Raw genomic sequence first — 27,167 nt, forward strand, 5'->3', positions numbered from 1 at the left:
CTCCACTGATTTGCTCAAACTGACCGTAAATATTATTAAAGTTTTATTGCTATTCTTATTCAAAGTTGTTTAATTTTTACATGCCAACTAGCAATCTCTGGCCAGATTTTCCTTGGTGAGGGGAAATTATTTCATGTATTGTGTGTGTGAGAGAGAGAAGGAACAAGGTTGTCCAATCACTTATACACCTCTACCCCGATAGAACGCTGTCCTTAGCAGCCAAAAAATCTTACCGCGTTATAGGTGAAAACGTGTTATATTGAACTTGCTTTGATCCGCCAGAGTGCGGAGCCCCACCCCCCCCAGAGCGCTGCTTTACCGCATTATATCCGGTCGCGTTATATCAGAGTAGAGGTGTAATAACACCAGTATTCTGAAACTGTGTCACCATGAGTTCCAGGCCTTACTTTTTCATTGCAAATGCACAAAACAGCCTTAAACCTATCTGTTACAATAAGATATAGGGTGAAAGTCTATACATCATCATCATCACCATTATTATCTGTATTCTGGTTGTGTCCATAATGGGCTAAACACTGCTCACACAGTAAAGAGACAGTCCCTGCCCTGAAGAGGCTATAATCTAAAATGACAAAGTATAAAAGATCAGAAGGGACACAATGAAATATATACACATTTTTATATATGTTATATACATTATTCTCATTAATAAATACACATCAGCTATAGCTAACTGCCTCTCCCTTTTTGGCCATTTTCTTGTAGGCATCAAGACAGAAATGGGTCTTGAAGAGGGATTTGAAGGGAGAGAAGCTTCATGGATCAGTTTCAGGTGGGCCTTCCATGTAGTTTGGAAACAGGTGCCCGGACCGTTGTGGGAAAAGTGGGTGGAGAAGGTTGTCATCACTGACAAAACAGAGAGGATGGTGGGGAGAGCTGGAATAAGAAAAAGGACAAAAGGAGGGAGCAGCAGCACTGGAGAGGACCTTGAAGGTTAATATGTAAAGCTTCAATGTGATGTAGTTGGTAGCACCACTACTAGGCTCTGTAGTATAGTATGACTTTTTCTCACTCTGCCACTTGGATGTGTCACGATGCTGCTCTTTATAGAGCTTTAATCCACTAAAGTCAATGGCAAAGCTCTCATTAATCGCGGTGATGCAGGTTTGGACCCTATAGAGGTTCTTTTTCATGACAGTATCTCAGTACTCAGTAACACCAGCCAGCAGTAACAGCTGCAGAGGCATTGCCATGCCATGCACCTCTAAGTCAGGGTAAAAAGCAACAGAGGGTCCTGTGGCACCTTTGAGATGAACAGAAGGTGCCACAGGACCCTCTGTTGCTTTTTACAGATTCAGACTAACACGGCTACCCCTCTGATAAGTCAGGGTAGGTAGCTAAAATGGAACACACTGCAAGTTTACAAGGGTAGGACCCAGGCTGTAACTTATGTATTTACTTTGGCACTTCTGAGAGTGACACAGAGAGCACGCACCTGCGTACACATAGATGAGGGTGGGGATACCTGACTGTAAATTTATTTCGGGTGTGCCAGGCCGCTTGCTGTTTTTAATAAAATGATATCAGTGTTCAAAAGGCCTAGATATCACAGATATAATTTATTGATGTAAGCCAAAATTTTCAAAAGTTGCTGATTTTCAGATGTGCTGGACACCCACAGCTCCAGTTCAACTGGAGTTAGGTGCAAGGTGCCTTAAGTTGAGTAACCAAAATCACAGGCTATTAAAAACAAAAAAAAAAGGCTGTATCATACCAAGTAGGTACATTTTGTGAGGTTCACTGAAAGCCAGAAGAAACTTCAAACTGAAACGCTTCAAATAGGCAATTATGAAAGGTGGCTATACTTTAGTATACAGAATTTATTTTTTCATTGCTTTATGTTAATGACAAGTACTTGTTTGCTCTCTGTGCACCTGGGGCTGGGTTATTAAAAAAAGAGCTCCGACTTTGAAGCAACAATACACTTTGAACTTTTCAAATATCACCAGAGACTATAATGCTGCAGTGTTTGGAATATATATTCTCATCTTCATTTTTGTAAAGTCTCTTTATTCAGAATTTAAATATTTGGTCAAGACAATGTCTCTGAGAACTGAGACTAATACCCAGTACAAGGACAGACTTTTCAGACCTTTGCCACAGAAATGCAAAACTAACACTGAGCATGACTAAGCATGCAAATAACAAGTTAGATGGTTATTTCACTTCACGGTTGTGACGTGTACAATCACTGTACGAGCATAAAACGTAGGTGTATATATTTGCCTGCGCATTTGCAAATGAGGCCCCGGAGTGGTTTGGAATAGAAACTAAAAAAAGGAAAAACATCAACATGGAAAAGTCTTGTTCTTTCTTTCCTTGCTCTCGGTTATCTTCAGGATGTTATTATTATTGAAGGACTATTTCTGTAAAAAGATAGGTTTTAATCCAGCAAAGCATTTATGCAAATGTGTAACTTTAAGCATGTGAGCAATCACGTCAATGAAATTACTATTCACATGCTTAAAGTTACACATGTGCTTTACTGGATCAGGGCCTTGGGCTTGTCTACACACAAAAGTTGTACAACTTTAACTATACCAGTATAGTAATAGAAATCCAACTACACTAGTGTGGATACAGTTATACCGATACAAAGGTGTTTATATGAGTATAATTTATTCCTAAGCCTTCTACCAATTTAATTTTTTCAGTAAAAAAAAAAATCACCTTTCTGGTCAATGCAATTAAATCAGTACAAAAACTGTGTGTAGACCGAGCTGGTGGTATAGAACTTGAAAAAGTTAATACCCTGTGTGCTTGGACAGAAAACATTATTGAAAATATTTCCTCTCTACTCTGTAGTAGAGATAAATAGAGTGTACATCACAGGTGTTTAGTAATGGTCAGAAATGCTCATCCAAAGCAGTACATCCTTGTTAGATTTTAGTATTAAAAAAAAAAAAAAAAAAAAAAAAGTCTCTTTTTTTCTGTCCCTCAGATGCACCTAGCTATCATGAAACCCAACCCTCCTCAACCTTCAAAACCAGGAATTCATTGGTGGTTGAAAACACATAAGCATTTTTCAGTTGAAGGGATTTTCATTTTTCAAGCTTTTTCATAAGCAAGCAGCTGACTTTTAAGAACTGTTTGTTTTTTCTATCCAGTGGCACAGACAAAGCCAGTGATTGATTTTCGAGGGTCGCAACTGCATCACCAACTTGTGTGCCGCACATCAAAAGGCCAGTTACACATCGAACTGGGGCTTTGAAAGTGCAAGCACAACAACAGAACAGGCAATTTAGGCATGCAATTGCATATACATTTTGTTCACACCTAGTGCCAGATCCAGCCTTAGTGTACCTGCTGTGAGTTTTTCCAATTTTTTCTATTTATTAAAAGGTGCATCAAGACGTTAATTTCTTTGAAAATCCGACCCCATCACTGCTACCAGCACTGATTGAATTCAGAAGTCCTTTGCTCAAGCTATGCTTCTCCAAGTTTGCATGGCTAATTTGAATGACCATGTGTTAAAGGCTGGTAAGTGATGTACAGTTAGTAAAATATCCTCCGTTACTAAGCAGGAAGACACCTGTGCACATATATTTACCGAAAGATTTTCTGAATTTTTCTGGCTCTGCTCTAGTGATCCTATTACCAGGTAGAACAAATTCTTTATTTAAATTTCACAGGCAAACCAAAACCCAAACCAACCAAACAAAAAATAAAAAATGAGGGCATTTTATTTGTGCCAAAATGCTGAATGTATTCTTTACCAATTAGATTTGTGAATTATTTTCTTCTTCTGATGGTTTAAATTGTTTATTTTGAGAATAGTTTGTTCACAAACAGTACAATTATCCATCTACTTAGTCTATTAATGCAGGCGACTACTGAGGGTGCATTTTTCTGTAGCAGCAAAACTTAAAGTGTACCAAGAGACTACAGTGATAAATTACATGTACATGCTGTGTCATATCCAATTCACTCAAATTGACTGTGCACTGCATTATGCTGTTAGTGCATGGAAGATCAATAAATATGGAGACAATCCAACAAGGCTTTCTCCATTCCCATCCAATTCTAGTAGGTCTGAGACAGATCATGCTACTATGATGTGTATGCTGCTGCTGAAGGGGGCAGGTGGTGCATAGACACCATTCAAACTTGGCCTATTCAATCCAAACTCCTCTAACTCTCCATTCATGCATAGCAAAACACCATCTGGTCCTATTTTGCCTCCAGCAATCACAGCTGACCAAAAACGATAATAACAGCTGTTGCAAAACAAAAGCCAAACAAAGGGGAGAGGGAAAGGTTAGAATGAAGTCCAGTGCTGAAAAATACTCCATGAAGTGAGAAATGGAAAAGGAGCCATTCAAATGTCCAAACCCCATTGAAAGGAGTCAGCGCCAGACTTCTGGTTAAACTTGAGATATTTAATCCATCTGGCTAGAAAAATCTTCAAACCACAATGGTCAGGTGATAATATATAGTTGAAATTATGCTGCATAAAGGTATTTAAAGCCTTTGTTCTCTGAGTTGGAAACTAATGACCCCGTGTCAGCTAAAAATTAAACCTCCTTATGTTCTTTCATCATGTGTCAGCCTAGGTTAATGTGAAAGTAGAATGTAGTTAACTGGGGTGATAAAGTATCTAAAACCTTGGGAAATGAAGGGGGTAGTTAAGTACTTGTTAATGATAGGAGTAAAAACTTTATTTAATAGGTGTATGACACCAAAATCATTAGGCATATTTCCTGTATGAATTGTATATTAACAGTTGTATTTCTGACCCGTAACAGCAAAATTATGTACTCAAACCTGGAGCATATGAATGCTAACTTGTACAATTTGAAACACAAGATGTTCTGCAATATGCTGTTGTGGACCATGTGAAATATAATTTCGTAACAAGTAGGGGGAAAAGTAGTTTTCCATGATTCAAATCTTGACATTTAATATGAACAGTTCTGCTTAATGATTAATGTTTTTAACTGCAGTAATTAAAGCTATTTTTCCTGGAATTGACTATCAATAGTTCAGCAGCACTGAATCAAATGGGATACCACCCAGGATTTATGAAATCATTTAATGAGCGTAATAACACCTGATTCTAACTGCAAATAGTTGAAAACAGACTTCAGTTGTAATTAACTCTTATTACTAGTGACATTTTTCCAACAATACTTCATAGGTCTTCAAAATGACAATTATAAAACTAATACACAATTACTGTCACATGGAGTTTAGCAATTATTTTTGAAGACAGTTGTCTAAAGGTTTTAAAATAGACTATAAAATGGTTCCCATTGTTATGTAACGTTGGTTAAAACTGACACAGAAAAATCTCTCACTGGCAACCTCTGCTGTGACATTTCTAATGCATGCAGACTTCCTCATGTGTGGAATAAACCTTCTCCCTCCCAGACGTAATTAGATATCATAGTAAGACTATTTCGAACACTGGTACCTGTCAACTAACACCTATTATGAAATACTTCAATTTATACATGAATTTTTCTGCTCCAAGAAATCTATAAATTTATAATTAGAATCTCTTGCTGTTCAATATTTGTACATAATAAACAAAGTGCCAGATTATGAAATATTGAAAGCTGAATTCATTATTAACAACTCACAACATATAATAAATCTTCTCAAAACTATAACTGCAACTTTTTAGGAATCTATATTCCATTTTGTTGGGTTCTGTCCTGAGCGTAATAGCCATGGACTCCTCTAACATGCTCATTCTTTTCAGATTAGGATTCTGCTCAGGCTTGACACTTGCTGTTTTTAATTTTCATTTTATCATAAGCAGTTTTAGATTGTTGCCAGTGGTAATTTGCAATTTTTATCAAGACCTCTTCATTATAGTTTCTGACAGGACAGATGCTGTAATTAATCATGCAAGACAACTGGGGATAGTGGTCACAGTGCACTCATAGTGCAGCTATTACAGGGAAAGAAATCAAAGAAAGAAAAAAAAAAAAAGTTCTTTTCCTTCTCCAGAATAAGAATGTATAAAAAGCACCAGCATCTTGACACTACAGTAGAAGGTTCCAAACCTGCCATGTGACATGCTTATATTTTTTTACCCCTATATATCACTCAGTGCTCATATGCTAAAATATGCAAATAAGACAAATAGAGCTGAGCCTGAATCACAAAGTTCAGGGGTTTTATATCCAGGGTTTTGTTACAGAACTATGGGTCTGTGGCAACGAAGTTCAGGGTTTTTTTAAATCCAGAATTTTGACTGAGACCATTTTGAAATACTACTAGTCTGCCTGATTCTGCTCCCTCGTCTCCTCTAGTAGTGCCTTTGATATTATGCAACATCTGTGGATTGTGAATGTTTTATAATCCCACCCTCTATACCCTGCCTGTGCAGTTAGTCACAGAGACTGTAAACAAGTCATATGCTGTTCTTCCCGTGTTTTAACGAGGGCACTTGTACATATACCAGAACTGATCGTATACAGTACTAGCAAACTGCACGGTACCTAGTTACACAGGGTGCTTGAGAAAATAAAAATCTGAAGGGAGAATAAGTAAGTTTTTAAAGACGGTACTATTAAAAGTGAACACTTTCTTCTGGTTGTTGCATCAAACACTTCCAGTCCACTGGTTTTACTGAAATGTGTTTATTCTCTAGCAAGATAAAAGCATTTATTTTAGATAAGCAAAATACAAACAACTTAATTGCTGCTATCATAACTCATAAAAAAGTATAAAACAGCTTAAAAACACAATAAGCAATGTAGCAATTAATAGTTCATGTTACCAGTGTTTACATTAAAGCCTCATTTATGAAAACTTTACAACACATGATATGAAAAACTTACAACTTTTAAAGAAAATATTTACATTGATTATTCAGATGTGGAGCTTCTTTTAAATATTCTACTGGTATTACAGCATATTAAATCCTCTTGCATTTTTTAATCTCAGTTTTTGTAATAACAGTTTTATTTAAGTGCATTTCCCTTTTAAAAATACAGTGTATTAAATCTGAAACTCGTCACTTAAACACAGAATATAATATTCACATTTGTTTTGTAACTGGAATTAACATAATAGGGTAACAGTGTCGATATATATTTTGTTACAAAGTATGGTACGTTTATTTGGAGAAATCAAAGTGAAAGGACGGGTCAACCATTTAAGTTTAGTCGCTTGCATTTGTTTTTCTGAAGGCGTGTAGGAAAGAAAAAAAATAAGAGCTTTGGCAAAAATCTGATTTACATTATTTTCATGACAAAAAAATGCCATCAACTACTCATGTCATACAAGTATGATTGTATGAAATCCAATCATCATTTTACAGGTAGTTACAACTGTGCTTTTAAGGGTTTCATGAGTTTAAACTGCCTTGAAGTGCATTACTCACTTTTAGAGAAAGAAAGGTTACATTATATAACTCCGAAAGGCCATTTTGCAGTCATAACATCCAAGTATTTATTAGGCCATTTGATTCACATATTGTAGGTAAAGCTTAAATAAATTAAAAAGGCCATTACATGAAAAGAAGCACAGCTTTTTTTTATTATTATTATTTTTTTTTTAACAAAATGATTTATAGTCAGCTAAAAGATGATACACAGCTACATTGTAGTTCTTTATTGCCTATCTAATAGACACTTTAGAGGATCGTTTGATCTGTTATGCATCTCTGCATAACTACCATCAACAATTTACAGTTTTCAGCCAAATATGGTTTACCCCACCCCCTTGATAAATGCAAAACAATGTTGCAAGAACATTTATCTTCAGAAAATACTAACCTGCGATAATACTTGAGTCTGTGTTTGGGACTGTATTTGTGACTGGTGCTGCTGAGATGCTGGCTGAGGGCTCCCAATGGCAGGGATGGGTGAGGTCATCTGTGAGGCTACAGGGGAATGCTGCTGAGGAGAAGACTGGGACTGGTGTTGCATGTGTTGCATTTGCTGCTGCTGCATTTGCTGCAGCTGTATCTGTTGCAGCTGCTGTTGCATTTGCTGCTGATTAATTTGCTGGTGAAGATGCTGCTGCTGCTGCAAATGTTGCTGCATGTGGTGCTGAAAATGCTGCTGTTGCATTTGTTGTTGGATTTGCTGATGCATTTGATGCTGATGTAGTTGCTGCTGCTGCATTTGCTGCATCTGTTGCTGCTGTAGTTGTTGCATCTGATGCTGCTGGGTTTGCATTGAAGGGCTTACTTGTGATGAAGATGGTGTTGCGACCATATTTGTTCCCATAGAGCTTATCAATGGGGCTGCAATGTTTGCTGGCATGTTTGGAGCAATGGTAACAGAAGCTACAATCTGATTCATTGGCAGTCTCATGGTTAAAGGTTTTGGAGCAATTGCCCTGGGAAGGGACTGTTGGAGAGTCTGAGGAGATGCAGACACTGTTGCATGTTGAGAAAGAGGAGTATTCAGCAGAAGGGAGGATGACAAATTAGTGGACGCCAACGTTTGCTGAACAGACCGTATTGTCTGGGCTTCAGCTGATTCTGCAGCCGCCTGTGTTTAAAAGAGAAATTTAAGAGCTGATATTGGTACAGAGAAGGACATTATTATCAGGCTCACAAATTATATGAAGTCCCTTTCTGCCCTCATATACTGTTAATGTAAACAGCTTAACATGAAGTAGAAAAGAATTCATCCTAAGCAGTCTTACAGTTGTTATAGTGGTTCATGTAGCAGATATGAGTCACAACACTTCTTAGAGTTTGCACAATACAGCCGATTTCCTTTATTGAACAACAATTTCAATAGATTTATTGTCTCATTTCTTATTTCTTCCTTTTTAAATTAAATCTGTACAAGATAGAGAGGCCGGCAGGAATCCTGGCTAAGAGTTACCCAGATCAATTTAAGGAACCTCACAATTTTACAGGGACAAAAAGGGGTGCTGTTGATGTGGAGAGAAAATCCAGAAGCTGCCAAGGAAAGAGGTTTTTTTTCTGGAAAATATCAATTAGCAGGGAGAAGAGACCATTAGGGCTCAGATTCATTGATTCATTCCATTCTGCATTAATACACCGCTCTAGCTGGTACCACAAGCAACTAAAGTTCTGATTCTGACAGGAAGCTAAATTCTGCTCTCCCTGAACCCTTGCAATTCTGCTAAAGTGAATGGGATTGCATGGGGGAAAACCTGAATTTGACCCAGGGGCTTTAAGATAAATACCCACAGGGACATCATGGCACAATACGTTGCATACTTGCATATTTGTTTTCCACAAAACTTTCCTGTGACAGATGTGCATGGAATTACATGATGACACAGCACTAAAGAGCAAAACCTCTTTAACTGACTTGTAGAGTATAGTTCTCAACGATTTACTGACATTAGTGTACCAAGTTGGAGTTCTTTACAGATGATTAAAGTCTAAAGGGATTTCAATGAGAGTTAGGCACCTAAGCATTTTTGAAAATCCCAGTAGGTGCCTATCTGCATCTTTAGGCACCTAAATATATTTAGCAATCCAGGCCTGTTATGCTGACCAATATTGTCTCATTGTTTCTGTGTACTCCCGTCTGTCTATATCCATCTGTTCTCTTGTCTTATATGTAGATTATAAGCCCCTTAGGATAGGGACCATCTTTTTGTTCTCTGTTTGTAAAGTACCTAGTACAATGGGATTCTGGTGCATGACTAGGTCTCCTAGACACTACAGTGATACAAATAAATAATAAATAATAATAAGAAGTCCCACGGTCTTTGAAAGACAATGATACTTTGGCTCCTAAGCAACTTTGGGGCTTTTGAAAAGAGGATTAGGGTAACGTTTTCAAAAGTGTCCAAGTGACTTAGTGGCCTCATTTTACAAACCCTTGAGATAATAAAGAGCCATATCCTGCAGACAATATAACTTCAGATATAGCCCCAAGTTTTCAACTACTGGTGTTGTTTTGATATTTGTAATGTGAATTATATGAAATGCTCAACACTCTCTTCTGCTACTCATATAAGTGATCTTGAAAGCTGGTTTTCATCGTTTTCTTGTACTGTTTCCTTATGTTTTATTGATGGAGTTAGGGATACTGGCTACTTCTTACATAAGAATGCTATAGGCTGACTTTCCTCATACACCTCTACCTCGATATAACGCTGCCCTCGGGAGCCAAAAAATCTTACCGCGTTATCGGTGAAACCGCGTTATATTGAACTTGCTTTGATCCGCCGGAGTGTGCAGCTCACCCTCCCCCCCCCGAGCACTGCTTTACCGCGTTATATCAGAACTCGTGTTATATCGGGTCGCATTATATCAGGGTAGAGTTGTATTGCAAGTTGGGTTTTATAATTGTATTTCTTCTAAAGTACTCGGTATGGATCCTGGTTGTCCATTTGCAGGTACTTTCTAAATTCATAGCCACAGCGAATTTCTGTCCTTCATCAGCAAGAAATACACAGGCTTCATCACAGCTCATCTTCCACCTTGCCCCATATCCAATATATTCTGTGTCTTCTTAAAAAGTGGGTACTTGGAAAATTCTGCAAATAGCTTGTAAATCTGAGTATTTAAAAGTCAATACATTTCTAATGACCAAATTCTACTTTTACAAACTGTTGCTCACCATAGCGACATGTATTATTTTACTTCTAAAAATAACCCAGAGACAAGGTGTGTTTGCATAGTTATTGTCTGATATTTATTACTGTGATTTTAGGACTATGAAAAATGTTTGTGCAAAAATTAAGCACAGAATGTCATCTGAGTGTTATACAAAATGTTTCAGGGCTATATTAAAGGAACTCTGGGATTCTAGATTTATTTTTAATCACATGACAAAATTCACATTTAAATAACCATTGCCAAACTCTACCTTATGATTGATTGAAGTCACCATCAGGCTTACCTTAGAAACAAGACTAGCTCTATAGGCAGCAAGTGCCTTTAGGTATTCTTTTTTGGCAGCTTCCGTTTTCCTTTTATATACCTGTTAAAGACACCACAATTAACACCAACTTCAGCTTATACATTTTTCACCATAAAACACCACTTGCCCGAATGGGGTCATGCTTGTAAACATGCAAGGAAATTAAAGATATAGTCCTGCTTTTCAGTCTATACGTGTCCCCCCCACACACAGTTATCTGATTTTTCTTCTCTTAAAATGTTGACAACTAGCCTTACACTGAAAATCATATTACCTTACACTGTACACTATCTACTCCTGTAGATGAACATCAGTTTTCAGCTTACTGCCTACCTGTTTGGATTTTAACCATGGTACCCTAATGTTTTCCTTTGGTAATCCTTGTTATCACTAATCATATTATTGTTCTATGGCTGCTACAAATTGCAATAGTGAATGGTCTTAGCTAGTGGTCAGTACTATTAAGTATGACATTTCTTTCAGCAAGATGTTTCCTTCTCCATGACGCGATTTCCAGGCTTGTCTCACCTCTATAGGAGCTAATGCTGTACTAAGACCAGTTATCAGGGAGATATGGCAGGAGTGCAATTTCAAGTGCTGGTAGAAGAGAAGAAGATGAAATTAAGTCTGCAAAACTAGTGAAAATCTCCAGGGAGTGAAGATTTTTTTTAGGCAGTATGGATGAAGATGTAGAAAAACATCACACTCTATTAAGGGTTGGATTTTGAAAAGTGTGCAAAGTTGACCTAACTCAATTCCCACTGACTTTAATGGAAACAGAGTTAAGCCAAAGCTGAGCCATCTGTATTTTTGTGTATCTCATTTTCAATATATGGAAAAAATTCACCTTTAAACTGCTAACATTTAGCGGGCTGAAAATCTTCCAAAGAAATCATACAGTGTATGTCCAAAACAAGAACCGTTCATAGCTTGCCACAAAACTGTTTTCCAAATTAGGGAGTTTAAGGGGTGATTGGAGATCTCAGAATTGAGAGACAAAATATACTGTAGGATCGGGGATTTTAACTTCATTAACCAATGAAAACTAGAGCAGTCACCATTAAACCAAAACCAAGTGAATCAGCCACTTTACATGGTAGCAGGTGCTTTGTAACAAGAGGCCAATAAGTATGCCTCTCCCTTCTTCACATTGTTCTGCTTATCACTAAGGGGCCTATTCTTCTATCAACATGCAAACATAACTTCCATTAACAATAATGGGGGTTGCGCAGAAGTATCAACAGAAGAGCAGACCCTATTATTTTCTCAGTTCATGCATAGGAGTTATGTGGATATGGAGAGGAACACAACCCCTAAGAAAGAAGCGCTAATCTCTGAAAACTCATTCTACTGTACTAAGTTTTAAAATGAGCTATGAATAACATTTCAAACACTAGGCTGATATAATGAGGCACACAGGGTTGGCTTCAAAGGTTTGAAACCAACAATCTTTGTAACAAAGGTTCGTAAAGAAGACCAAAGGAAATGGCAAGTGTGTTGCACCTTCCCTCCTTCTAGTCTAAATTTTGAGTAAAGTAAAAAGGAAAAAAGCTTGACAATATATTATTTAATTATATATAACAGGGTACTGGGATGCCATCACCCAAGCTTTCTCCAAACTGACCTGTAAATACTGGACTTGATGGCAACGGTTATCTACATGAATTGATAGGACACCAAAGTTCGATACCACCGTCGGACTCCTATAACATGCTGTTTTGCGGTCAGCTCCTCAGGAAATGTAAATCAGCATAGCTCAGTGGAGCAACATTGATATACACTAGCTGACAATCTAGCTCCTGCTATTTACTTAGCAGGATTGTCATTTTACTTCTCCTAATATACTATTGCATAACTGCAGTCTATTCTTTATTACCTGTTTTTGTTCTTCTCCTAAACTGTCCCACATAGATGCTACTATTTTTGAAACCTCTCCAAATGTAGCATTAGGGTTCTGCCCTTTAATTGCAGCCTGTGTGTCCCTGAAGAATAGAGCATATGCTGACACTGGCTTTTGTGGTTCATTGGGATCTTTCTTTTTCTTCTTCTTTGGAGTCTTGGGCTTCTTGCCAGAATCTGGAGCAGCTCTTTTTTCTCCAGTAGCCTAAGAAACAGCAACAAAAATCATTGCCTACACGGTATATTCACTTGAAATATAGTTAGGAAGATATATGTGTGTATGAAAAATCCTCAGAAGTTCTATTAAACAACAAATGAATAAGATTAATGGACAGGTAATGTTTTAGAATCCTGTTGTGCAACCCTTACTCCTGCTAAGTAGAATTAACTCAGGCGTTTAATCCCATTGGCCTTAATGGAACTAAACGTGTGTGTAATAACTATTGAACATGACTAAGGGTTGCAGACTCAATCCCTTAAGTTTTGGATGGGAAGAGCATGTCCTGGATATAATTTCTATAAAAATTAATACAGGATACATTACATATTTTGTGCATTCTCCATGAAAGAATAGATTTCAGCAACAGAAACTCAAAAATAAGAAGTTATGGGGCACCTCCTAGTCCCGTGGCTAAGCCTGTTAACTCCCACTTGGGCCAGGGGTTATGAATACTTTCCTCTGGCTACAGAGCAATAGTGGAGTCATTCTTCAGTTGCTACAGAGCTAGAGTGAACACACACTGCTATCGCTCTCCAGCTCCACCACTTCCTGTGGGTTGATGGGTGGAGAAGCAGTGAACTGATGGATCCATGTAGTCATCAATTCCCTGCCAAGGATCTTCCCTGAGGCTGGCACACAGGAGACCCTCCCGAGGACCCCTCCAAGAGTCACAGAGGGGGCTTCTTACAACATATATGTGCTCCTTGCCTTCTACCCCATTCTGCTGTTCTAGGGATAATCTGTGGCAGCAGAGGGATATAGTGAAGAAAGGACTTTCTCCATAATAGTCCTGTGGAACCTTCTAGACTAACAGACGTATTGGAACATAAGCTTTCGTGGGTGAATACCCACTTCGTCAGACACAGTGGGTATTCACCCACGAAAGCTTATGCTCCAATACGTCTGTTAGTCTAGAAGGTGCCACAGGACTCTTTGTCACTCTTTACAGACCCGACTAACACGGCTACCCCTCTGATACTTTTCTCCATAATATTGCTTTGGTATATGACAACCCTATTCTGCAGAGCTTTCACATGCACAGTTCCCATTGGTTTTCATCAGGAGTTCTGCATGGGTAGTACATGCAACCCTAACCCTTAAATAAATTCTCATTGCTCAAATATTTGTATTAATTTCAGTTGATCTGACCAGAATAATTCCTTTGCTAACAGGTCTATTTAAATCTCAGTGGAAATGAACTCCAGGCATACTAAAACTTTCATAAAAAGGGAAAGGTCAACCTTTATTTCTAGCAAAATGCATGTATATTTTAATATATGACACTAAAGAATGTTAAAATGTCAAAACAGTTATAAGATAGCGTAAACTGACTGATCACGTCTATAAAATCTGAAATTTGTCATAAAGAAACAGGCCTATACATACATATATACATACATACATATGTGCCTAAGATATCCTCCTAAAATCACTAAAGAGCTATACACCTCTACCCCGATAGAACGCTGTCCTCGGGAACCAAAAAATCTTACCGCAGTATATTGAACTTGCTTTGATCCGCCGGAGTGCGCAGCCCCGCCCCCCTCCCCCCCCCCGGAGCGCTGCTTTACCGTGTTATAGCCGAATTCCTGTTAAATCGGGTTGCGTTATATCGGGGTAGAGGTGTATTATGTACACTTCATAAGCAAATATAATTTTACTAAGTAAAGAGGTCACCCAGATCTTATGAATATTGCTACAATCATATACTCCACTACTGAAATATTTGTATATTTTACCTGACCACATTGCAGTGAAGTCAGCAGTTCTACTACTACGTATTCAAAACTATATTATATATATATATATATATATATATATATGACTAGATATATCATGTATAACAACACATACTATAACTTACTCTGTTTGATTCATCTGCGTCCTCTTCATTTATAGAGCTGGATGGGGAAGGAGTTGCTGATTTACTTGCAGGAGGTGAAGGAGAAGTATGTGGCAAGCTAGTGCCTCCTAAATTTAGTCCCAGCTGTGCACTTAGCTGAGACTGGTTAATGGTGGTTAACTGACTAGGAGGCATAATTCCTGAACGAGCAGCATCAGTCATATGAACAATCGATCTCATAATCAAAGAATGATCCTGGCGATACTGTGAAACTTGTGAGTGGCTATGATCCTAAAAAGCATGGAAAAGGCAAATATTTAGCAGCGACCATAAAATAATGTTATGGATCATTTTAACAGTCTTATTTAGTTGATACTGTCAACTTGAAATCTAGTCAGTTTAAAAAACGAGCTAAAAGCAGCTTCAGGTATAACACCTTCCCCAGAGTCCCCCTACCCATTTTTGTGGCATTACAATCATATTTCCCTATTCTTTAAAATGTTTTCCACCTGTTGTTGTTGCTGTGCAGATTACCAACACAAACAAAAAGGGGAAAAGACTGATTGACTGTGCAGGGGAAACATTGAAACTGACTAGACACAAATTGCTGCTATCCACGCACCAAGTAAACAAAATGGAAAAAAATAAACATTTTCCTCTACTGAATGGCAACTCAGTTATTAGATAGCTCTTATTTGTAACCAACATAGGTAAAGAAATAATTCAGACTGAAGTGGAATCTAAGTTATTTTAAGCAAAGAACATGCAGAGTCTGGAACCCAGACATTGCAGCATGCTAGTGCAGAGTTCAAATAATTCAAATCACTGCTAAGAAACACATTCTGCAGGTAGCCTACAAAAAAGTAAATATACACAGATAAAAATAAAAAACAAACAACAAAGTACACATGGAACTAACAAACTACGTCCTAATCATCAGTCTTATTTTTCTTGCATATTGTGTCTCTGACTCCCACAGTTTGTGGGTTTTTTTGTCTTTACAGATCATAAACTCTTGAAGGCCAGGGCTGCTTTCTTATAAATCTGTACAGTACCTAGCATGTTTATAAACAACAACAGAGATCCAGAATGTAAAATGGACTTGAATCTGTCTATGGAGAACTAGGTTTTATTATTTGTAAGTATATAAAGAAGATCAATATTCCATAAAAGAATATTTAAAACTGAAAGAAAAAATGATCATTTCTAGACCACACTTAGTAAATGGAGAGAATAAAAATCTCACAAATTGATTCAGAAATCTGCCTAATCTATATTGTTCAAACAGAGGAAAATGCAAGAAGTAAATTAGATTCTGAACATTCTTTCAGTGCTAATAATCTACACCATAATTAGTTGCACATGAAGGAATAGTTAAAGAAATACAGTAAAACCTCAGCAAACTGCAGAGTCGTGAAGTGCTCAATTTACAGTCCATCTCCAACTTCCCTGCTGGGTGCTGAGCTTACTTGAAAAACTGGCCAGAAGCATCTCAGTAGGACCTGATAAGTGCTGAACTTATGTGACAATCTGGAGCTTATTTAAGTGCCTAAATAAGGCTGAACTCTTTCAGAATTGCCCCCACAGAGTTTGACTAGAGCTGGTCAGGAATTTTCAACAAAGCATTTTTTCTTTTCTTTTTTTAAAGTCAATTCACCAAAACCAGTAGTGTTTATGAAACAGGTTCATATTCAACAAACCTCCTGACTCAAAAAAAATGTGCCAAAAAGTTTCAGAAATGGTTAAAACATTTCATGTCAACTTCTTGTAAATTAAAAATTCAATTTTTTTTTCAATTTGAAACAACTTTCATTTAAAAATTTAAGATAGACTTAAAGAAGTTCACAATCAAAACAAAATATTTAAAAAAGTTACCAAAATGAAACATTTCAATGGACCTGAACCAAAAATACTTTTGGTGCACAATTTTTTTTTTTTTTTTTTTAGATTTTGATATTTTGTTCCATTTCAAGTCAGGAAAAAATTTCAATGTCTCAAAAATATTCATATTATGGGAAAACCATTTCCTGAAAGCTCCAAGGTGTGAAAATCTGGCCCTAAGTGCTGCAGAGGTTGGTAGTGGAAGGTAATGTTCATTGAACTTTCCATCCTCCTCATCTGTTGGAAACAATTGTTGTAGAAAAACTGCTGGGCCTAAACTTTGGTTGGATCAGGTAGGCCTGTATTTTGACTTGGGCCAATTGTGGTCAATTTTCCACAACACAAGATTGCCCAGCCTCTCTCACTTCCCTTAGAACACCAAATAAGTGCTCCTTCTACATTAACACTGAATCTAGGGTTCTCCTGTTTTTGTGCTGATACCCACTGTGGAAGCCTCCTTCAATTTGCAGAATGGTCCAGCACACAGCTATGGGATCATGGATGTTTCCAGTGCCAAAGCACACCAAGTTGTGGGAGAGCAAGGCTATCCGTCACACAAAACACCCAACCATACCTAGCAGAAGTACTTCACTGGGGTCCAACACAGATGCACTAATTCTAGCCTCCAAATTCAAGGTTCAGATCCTACATGCTGGGATCTCAGAACCCGCCAAGAGCGCCCCCAAATTTCCCGTGGTCTACAAGCTGCTGCCCGCTGGGCTGCTCAGCCCTACCGGGCTTCATTTCTCTTCTTATTTCTCAAATGCTTTTATTATTTCCCACCTCCAAGAAAAGGAGCCTAGTTCCTTAGAGATGAATGTGTGTGCCAAAAAATGAAGCACTTGATATGGAAATGTTTAAAGCATCAGACTGATTAGTTGAAATGCCTATTTGCTTCAGGGCACCTTTCTGTGAAATTTACTGCCGCTAACTATAGGGTCACTCTGATTTAGAATTATATTGACAGTGGCATCTGGAAGTCATTCCAAGTCTTTTTTAAGGGATATCACTTTCTGTATATATATTCAGTCCTTTTGCTTTACAGACACTGGTTTACTGCATTAAGAAAAAAAATCGCTGTTAAAACAAAGGTGGAGATAATCAGAATTCGCTTTCTTTGTGGGTCATGCACAAAGCGGTTTCTAGGAAGTATTCTACCTCTAAAAGACTAGTTTTCCCTCGCTTCCTTACTGTTACACAAAACCATCTTTCACAGTCTTTATACCAAAGCAGCAGAATACGAAGCCCTGGGTTACAAATGATTTACTCTACGTTTTGTCATTTTGGTTGTCTCTATGATCTTATTGAAACTAAATTCTCTTCACTTTGCATTGACTCAGATTTTAATTTTATATACAAGCCCATGAATTGTTAACTGTTCCTTCTTTTGAGATGTTTGTGTGGGAGAGGGGGAATTCTCTTTTTTTCCTCTTTGTATTTTTTTATTATTCCCTTGCCTGTTTTGCCTCAATAAAAATTTAAGTAAAAACACAAACTGGAAAGTAAGTAACATTTCATAACTGGAAATGGCTAACTGGCATCAAATAGAAAGTCTGATATGAAAAAGAAAATATTTTAAAGGTTAATTTTTGGGTCTTATATTCTGATTTGGTAAAAAATAGTTTCTATTGTCATGTGACAACCATCAGCAATACATTTTCTGCATTTATATTCAAAGTTATATTTCTAATATATGTATTTAAATAGCATGATGAATGGAGTGTGAATGCAATTATTATTTTGTGGATATATGTCATTGTGAATTTCAGTAGAATACTGTACATAACTGTGCATGCAGAGGAGATTTCAGAAAAGGAAGTGGAAGAGCTTTTTGTATTTTTATAATGGTCTGATGTGATGGTATTAAGATATGGGATATACACAGTCCTAATTTTTTTTGGTTAACAGCCTTGGTGAATCCTTTCTGAGCTTGTAAATCAACTTGAGGACACCATTATCATGTAAACTTCCACCAAGATACCTTAATTATTTATTTTTTTCCCCTCAAATATTTTAAACATGGTGGTTTCCTTATCAGTAACACTTCCGATAGATTTCAGAGTGGTAGCCATATAGAGTCAACAGAATCAGTAACATTTCCTTCATTATCTAGAGAATTATGAGAAACTTTCACATATCAGGAGTATTCATGAAAAGAACATAATCAGTGTTTGGATTCCGGTGTCTATGTGATATTTTAATTCCATTAGTACTTGAAACACTGACAAGTGAAACAGCAAAGCTCACATATTCAGAATACATCTTTTTGGAATAGTCAAAATAACAGATAATACTATGTGCCCATTTCTAGAGCCTTGCACAGATACAAAATTTGTATCTGCATCCGAACCACAATCTGCAAAAATGATCCGCCGATGCGGATATCCACAGATTTGCAGGGCGCTACCAATTTCGTATTATGAATGTACATGGGGTTCGGTGTAGTTTTTTATTTGAACTGTGCACAACTTTCATAATGCATCTGACGAAGTGGGTATTCACCCACGAAAGCTTATGCTCCAATACATTTGTTAGTCTATAAGGTGCCACAGGACTCTCTGTTGCTTTTTACAGATCTAGACTAACACAGCTACCCCTCTGATACTTAACTTTCATAATGTAACTCAAAACTTAGATCAAGTTTGCCAAAACATTCATGAACCTTTTAAGATGAACTGAATCAAGTTTTGAGTGAACCTGGTCTGATTTATGGTTTTGAGTTGAAATTGGCAAGTTCTCCATGGTTCTGACACAAAAATGAGACAAAACACAAGAGTTCAGTAGCACCAGGGCTAAATCAAGTTTGAATATCATAAGAATTCAGGTATCGGGGGTAGCCATTTTAGTCTGTATCTACAAAAACAACAAGGAGTCTGGTGGCACCTTAAAGACTAACAGATTTATTTGGGCATAAGCTTTCGTGGGTAAAAACCTCACTTCTTCAGATGCATCTTCAGAAGTGAGGTTTTTACCCATGAAAGCTTATTCCCAAATAAATCTGTTAGTCTTTAAGGTGTCACCAGACTCCTTGTTGTTTTTATAAGAATTCAGGGGATGCAAACTTGTATGAATTTGAAATAAAAAAGGGAAAGGATTTGTATGAACTCCCTGCAGACTGAAAACCCCAGGAGCCTAAGTCAGCAGACATGGGCCAGTTGCATGTGTTTTATTGTTGTGTAGACATACCCAAAGTTTCACCCAACTCTGCTTAATATCCCTCAAGAGCACTGAAGATAAAGTTATGGTGAAGTCCTGTGCAAAAGCACTGTTGTGAGGGAGTCAGCAAACCTGCCCCTTCAAGAACACCCAGGCTGGGGGCAAGCCAATATTTAGCCCAAAATGTTTTACCATCAAAACTCTCCCCTCTCAAACTATCCGCAAGCAAATCTTAGTGTCCATTATAGATATGTGCAAAACTTAACTGTTCATAGTCCTAGAGCTCTACACTATTATCTCAGTGTAATGTGATACACAGAAGGCAAGATCAAAGGAACCAAGAGGATCTCCAGACATCAGACTGCTCACTGCTTTGCCAACCTATCTAAAAGTCTTTTTTGTAAGCATCCTTTTTTAAAGGATTGTCCTTTTGAATTGTTTATCTCCCACTTCCCTCACGAAGTAACTGAGGCAACTACTGCAGTGCACCAGCACAATGTTGCAGACTTCAGTATATGATATGCAATGCAGATAAAATTGGAACTATACAGCCTTTCCTTCCAACCAAGGACACTGCTAGATGTTGCTCTTGTAACATCAAACTTACAAAACATCCAGCAGAAATTAAGGCGAACAATTTAATAATCCTCTTGATAGAAGAGAGTGAAATTCACCTGGTGCAAGGGGCTAGCATGAACCTGTATGCTGCTTACATCCCATTTAAACCCTATTTTGACAGTGACTTCGGTGTAATGGCATTGCACTAGTCTTCTGCAGACAGGAGAATTTCACCCTACATGAACATTTAATATGATATTTTAAAAATAGAATTCTGAATTTTAGGATCAAATCACTAGAAAATTACTCTTTTGAGCAATCCTGAAGTCTTGATACCTTTAAAAATACTGTTAAAATCAATGGGGCCAATCCAGAATAATTTATTTAGGCAACACTTCCACTTAATTTCAGTGGGAGTATTGCAGAAAAACACTGTCAGGACTGAGTCCAATAGACATTTTGTCTATATAAAGACACAGGACCAGGATCAAACTCTGAACTTTGTGGGTCATTTTTTAAAGGAAGGATATGGTAAATGTCCCTAGAAAAGTATGTATTCCAAATCCTACACTTATGTGTGCAAATTACTCTGTGGGTATACCAACTACCCCCTTGAAAGTTGACTTAAAACATTACGCATTCTATTGCCCTTCAGATTTGTCACTGTCAAGATAACATAAGCCGACGTAATCCAACTGATAAATTTACTTCAATATAAAAAGCAAAACCATCGGTTGTTCCTATCTGTAAATTACTCAGATTTTGTAAGTCAGCATCTCTCTAAAGGAAATCGTCCATGCTCTCTCTCCACAACTGCAGTATAGATAAAATAATCCATTAATCACATTTTTATAAGATTTGAATTTGTCCGTCCATCAAAAAAAAAAATCATACTAACAGGATGCTTTTATCTGTCATAGAGTCAATCCTTGTTTTATGAAATACAACACAAAGTTTTGCTCAGTATTTCCACCATTCAAGAAGTATTCATGTTTTCAAATATACAGATTAGTAAAATACCAGCCCAACTGTGGTTGCCAGCATCTCCTGTTGCATAGCCATGAGCCACACTCTCATGTCCCTGGAGAGAGGAAAGTTTAGCCTTGTCCCACAACAACGGGAAAGGATAAATGACCATCTCCATTCACAGGGAATTAAGGCTGCAAGATACATCTAGAAGTTCTTCTGGACAGAGAAGACATGCACAGGTTCTTCTACCTGAAAACACGTAGGCTGTTTTAAATCTTCTGGTCTAAAGTGCACTACAAGTCTCTCAGGTCAAAAAGCCACTCTGCCTTCCACTCATACAGGCACAGTTCATCCCCCGGAGGCCCCAGAGATCTTAGAAAGACCACATATCTCCCCATCATTACACGCCTGCAAAGTTTTGGATATATCTCAGTTCCTTTCTAACACAAAGAGCGGACAAAGGAGCAACTGCTGAATCACCCCTAAATCTAGGTGTGTCCCTTTCTGTCGGCCTGATCTCACATATCTCCATGTCACACCTCCTTATGGCACAGAATTTTTTTATATGTCTCCCTTCACAAACAAAAGATGGGTTAGGAGGTGTGGCCAGCTCTCCCTACAGTCTGGGAGAGAATGTGTTTTAACTCCCTACTTCTAATCCTATGATCCGTTCAGTTTTCTCTGATGTTTTTTTGAGTTTGGCTCATGAACTGTCTTTCAGGGTTGGGCTACAGCATGGCTGTGGTGGTCCCTCTGGTAGTTCAGCTTCTCCATGTAGTCTTGTGTGTGCTGCACAACCTCTGCCAGCATAGACAGTCAATGTGGGTCCACCCAAGTCTGCAACTCTTAAGCAGACGGCCTAAAACCAATCTATAATTTCTTCCACTGACTAATATTCAGGCTTGAGACACCAAGTCACCTCGTAGGTTAGTTACTAGGTGAAGGAGTGCAGCCACAACCCTGAGGAAAAGAGCTTCCCCCAGAAATGCTGCTGGTACTTCTCCTCAAAGTTCCTAACCCAGTCTAGGATGGCAGCCAGGGAAAATGAAGGTAGTCAGTGGCAGCGTTCTTAACAAAGGCCAGAAAAGAACTTGGAAAGGAGCAAAAATGGACATCCCAGGACTACTCCCAGGCAACAGCAGTGTCCATCTGCTCAAAGGTGACCAGGCACGGTCATCATTCAGTCCCATCTTGAACGGAGAAAGGAGGATGGCTACTGGTAGCCTGAATGGTGTGTCTGGAACATTTGGTCCTGGAATTGCTGCTGTTGGAATTGGGCTGCAGACTGGGCTTGCTACCATTCTTAGAACTATCTTGGTTGTTCTTGTTGGTCTGCTGCAGCTTATCATCATATAAGCCCAAGTCTGCACTAGTGGGGGAGGAGGGGTCGACCTAAGATATGCAACTTGAAGTCTGCATATCTTAGGTCGACTTACCTGGCCATGAGGACGCCTGCGAGTCGACCGCTGCTGCTCCCCCGTCGACTCCGCTTCTGCCTCTTGCGAGCTGGAGTTCCGGAGTCGACGGGGAGAGTGATCGGGGATCGATTTTATCACGTGTACACTAGACACGATAAATCGACCCCCAATAAATCGATCACTACCCGCCAATCCGGCGGGTAGTGAAAACCTGCCCTAAGTCAAGACTTCCTCCAATTTTCCTCTTTTATATCACTTTTTTCAAAAAGATTTTTAAAAAAAATCACACCTTAAACCACGTGATAGTTGCCTTTTCCAACTACATTTCAAAACAATCCATACATGGTGTAGATCCCACTTCTGTCTTGGAATTTGGTATATTAACACAGAAATTAACAAGATAACAAATTCCGCTCACTCCTTCACTCCACAGAACTCATCCGAGGCTTGGCTGCTCCTAGACTGCAGACTTTTCTATATATTCCTATTGTGCCTATCACAATATTGTCTCAGCCTGGTTGGCCTAAAGGCAGTCCTGCTATATTCATATTAAATAATTAATTTATCTTCTTCAGTACTCAACCACAACTTAGATCCTTCCTCTCTCTTTCTAGAAAGCCCCTCACATATCTGGAAGGGTAATAAGTCACCTGCACCAGTGACTCAGCAAAACCCCTTAATATTTACTAGAAGCAACATCACCAGCTCAATGGATGGGTGTCTCAGGCAAATACTGCCAATCTGTATCATATTGCTGCTAAGGTTTCATTCAAGGTTTCTATGGTATGGCAGGAGTCCATGTTGACTAATGGATCATAAATGGGTATTCTCATTTCAATATACTCAGTTTCCATTTTGCTCTGAGTTGCATCATTTTGTATGATGCATGATGCATTTGGTGTTTTTGTTTGTCTGTACTGTAACAAGTTCACTAGCACCTGGATTTGTTAAATTTGTATCAAGAGGAGAGGAAGGAGGAAACACGTCTTATAGCAAAGAGACTGTTTTGTCTACATTGAAACATACAAAATTAAAATGGCATTGAGGGCATAATAAACTAGAGTCTGAAAAGACCAGTTAGATGTTTTAGTCCATCACCAAGATAGGGAAGGATTGTATTTGCTTTAGTATTGTGTCAAACTGCAGTGGTTGTCTGCTGTAGCTGGGATTGTTACTGTAAATTGAGTGGGCTATATATACTGTTTATTTACACCTCTAGAAATCCCAAAAGTTGTTCAACTGAGCTTTGAACTCAAATCCGCAGGTATAAAACCAATTATCGTGATTCCAATGCACACTGGTATTGCAAAGCCTTATGTCAGGGTTCCTTCCCAACTCTGAACTCTGGGGTACAGATGTGGGGACCCACATGAAAGACCCCCTAAGCTTATTTTTACCAGCTTAGGTTAAAACTTTCCCAAGGCACAAGTTCCACCTTGTCCTTGATCGCTGCCACCACCAAGTGATTTAAACAAACATTCAGGGAGGGTCATTTGGAGCCTTACTTCCTCCCAAAATATCCCCCCAAATCCCTACATCCCCTTTCCTGGGGAGGCTCGAGAATAATATCCTAACCAATTGGTTACAAAGTGAGCACAGATCAACCCCCCTGGGTCGTTAGGACACTGAAAAACAATCAGGTTCTTTAAAAAAGTTTATTTAAAAAAAAAGATAAAAGAATCACCTCTGTAAAATCAGGATAGAAGGTAACTTTAAAGGGTAACAAAAAGATTCCAAACACAGAGGATTTCCCCTCTAGGCAAAACTTTAAAGTTACTCCCTCTTAGCACAGGGAAAATTCACAAGCTAAACCAAAAGATAATCTAACGCATTTCTTTGCTATTACTTACTATTTCTGCAATACTAGACGCTTAATCCAGATATGGCTTAGGGAGATGTATTTACCCTGCCCTGGTTCCTTTGCTAACTCCTAGAGAACCAAAGAAAGACACAAACAAAAACCTTCCCCCACAGATTTGAAAGTATCTTCTCCTCTTGGTCAGGTTCCAACCAGGTTATCTGAGTTTCTTAACCCTTTACAGGTAAAAGAGGATTAACACTTTACATGGTAAAGAGGGATTTTATGCTACCCGTAGCTGTATGTTTATGACACCTTAACTGAGAATTAAGGGTCTACTCCTCCAAGGTGCTAAGCATCTTTTGAAAGGCACTGAATACACACAACTCTCACTGACTTCAATGAGAGCCAAAGGCATGCAGCTTCTTGCAGGATTGGTCCCTAAGAGTACCCCTTAGTTTTAGTTACACTTAGTCAACAGCAATTATTTATTTTGAGATAACGTCTGTGGGTATTGTATTTCTTGAAAGGGGTGACTATAAAAACTACTATTCCTAAAGTACAACTCAAGTATAAAACAGATTAATACTATTTATCTTAATCTGAAATTTAGTGGCCCACAGTTTCTTGAGAAAAAAATCAAATCACTGAAAGTAAAAGATCTCTTCTGCTGAGAAATAGCCACTGTTCCTATAAATGAATAATTATCACCTTCCAGAATAAGTTCTATTTTTTCCTATTAAGGATGGCAATAAACATGTTCATAACAATAACAAGGGCTTGTTTTAATAGAACGTTCCAGGCATTAAACATATTAATGACCCATGAAATAACTGTTTTATCTGTAACACATTAAACATAGCTATAACTCTGTATTAATTGAAAACCTACTTTCTCTCAAAATATAAAATTATAAACTGAATATTAAAAAAGATTACATGGAATTTTCTTTGTAAATGAAAATTAAAGATATAAATTAGAGGTATGCAGTCATGTGTGGTGAAGTAATTGCCTGAAATGAAGACTTTTTTGCCATTTAAACTAGGGTTTTTTTTAAGTTTTAATTTTGGCAATTTTGAGTTAATCTAGTCACTGAAAAACTAAATTAGCAATTTGGGATTAAATACAGTAAGATTCAGATCTTTAAGTAAAAAGCACCACTATTTTGAGATGTTTATAACATTTCCTTCTTCAGTTGACATATTTACTGCCCTCTAACAGGATAAAAATTGCAACTAAATTCTTTAAGGCCATGATATCGGTTCACTGTTTATTTAAAAGTCTCTTATTATCTCAGTTACAGCCACCATCATTTTTTGATTTTTGACCTCAGTCCCACATTTAACTTGTAACATAATTAAAGATGAGTTTATTCCAAAATGAATTAAGTGTATCTGGGCAGGATCCTAAATGTAATCAGGGTATTGTCACAATCATAAAACTCAAATAGGATCAAATCCTCACCAAACAGAAAACACAATTTCTCCAACAGTCAGTAAAATATATGGAGCAATATATGTAAATTAATCAGTTTGTTTTTGTAAAATCTATACTTTTTTGGATTAAAAAAATCAGACTGAAAAGAGAAAATTACTTTACTGTCTGTTTCTTGGATATCAGAAAGAGAATTTCGAAATTCATCAAAGCTAACCTTCTGTTATGTACAACAGGCTAAGCTGAAAAGAATGTTAACAAGTTCAATTTTCATTCAATCAGCACTACTGCTCTCTGAAATGTTTCATTGCTGGAAAGAAATAAAAATAATCTATATGGTAATTATGAGGATGAATCCCCCAGTAACTTTCAGCTACATGAAAGGTCAGTTCTATTCAAGATATTTTATCAGTCCCCTGCACATACTCCTGTCCTGTCATTTTAAATCTGAACAGCATTTTATTTTCCCATTTACAGCTACCTGCAGAATTAAGTACTTAAGCCAAATAAGAAAAAAAAAGAAAGAAAGAAAGAAATGTTGAACGCTGGCAAAGGCTATAATAGCATGGAGATAAATCGTTCAGCTGCTCTCTCTCAAGCCTCTGGGGCTGCAGATTTTTCTTCTCCTGGTGCACTGTGGGTATTCAAAACTTGTTCAACATGATTTCATTTCATTTCAGGCACTGCCTGAGAAAACTAAATTACAGAATCAATCATACAGAAGGTCAGAGTGAGACTTCATTACAAGTATTGCATGCTTGCATGAATATCTTTCATTTATGACTGACCCAATATGTCACAATAGCTGTCTAGTAAAAATAATCCACTTTCTGAAATTGATGTACTACTGATGTCAATGCTACTCAGCAGGCTGGGCAGATTATAGAGAGGTGTTAAAAAAAAGGAACCCTCAGGAGCACAAGTTGTAGTTTTATAGAACTGCCATCTTTTGTAGATTAAAATAATTTTTCAGATGATCATCTAAACAGACAACAGAGCCTCAGTGTAAAATGTTTTTGCCAGAATATTGCTACTGATTTCTACTTATTTTGAGTCAGATATTTATAAGTTTAGTATCTGCATCATGTAAATCAAGCGTTTCTTTGAAGTCAAAAAAGCATCAACATTCCGTTTTTCATTAATACATTTTTGA

General features: G+C 37.7%; 1 protein-coding gene across 2 annotated transcripts in view; it reads right to left on the minus strand.

Annotated features, from left to right (window-relative positions):
- Positions 1 to 6,602: 6,602 nt before the first annotated feature.
- The window catches only part of TOX3 (TOX high mobility group box family member 3), a 90,420-nt gene continuing 69,855 nt past the window's right edge, over positions 6,603 to 27,167 (minus strand). For both annotated transcript variants that reach the window (XM_054048503.1, XM_054048501.1), the window contains exons 4-7: positions 14,822 to 15,091; positions 12,715 to 12,942; positions 10,818 to 10,898; positions 6,603 to 8,474 (exon numbers count right to left, since the gene is read on the minus strand). In XM_054048503.1, the coding sequence (XP_053904478.1) occupies positions 7,737 to 8,474; positions 10,818 to 10,898; positions 12,715 to 12,942; positions 14,822 to 15,091 (1,317 nt within the window). In that variant the 3' untranslated portion in view covers positions 6,603 to 7,736. The remainder of the gene's footprint in view (positions 8,475 to 10,817; positions 10,899 to 12,714; positions 12,943 to 14,821; positions 15,092 to 27,167) is intronic.

Source organism: Malaclemys terrapin, chromosome 14, assembly GCF_027887155.1.
Source record: "Malaclemys terrapin pileata isolate rMalTer1 chromosome 14, rMalTer1.hap1, whole genome shotgun sequence".
NCBI lineage: Eukaryota > Metazoa > Chordata > Testudines > Emydidae > Malaclemys > Malaclemys terrapin.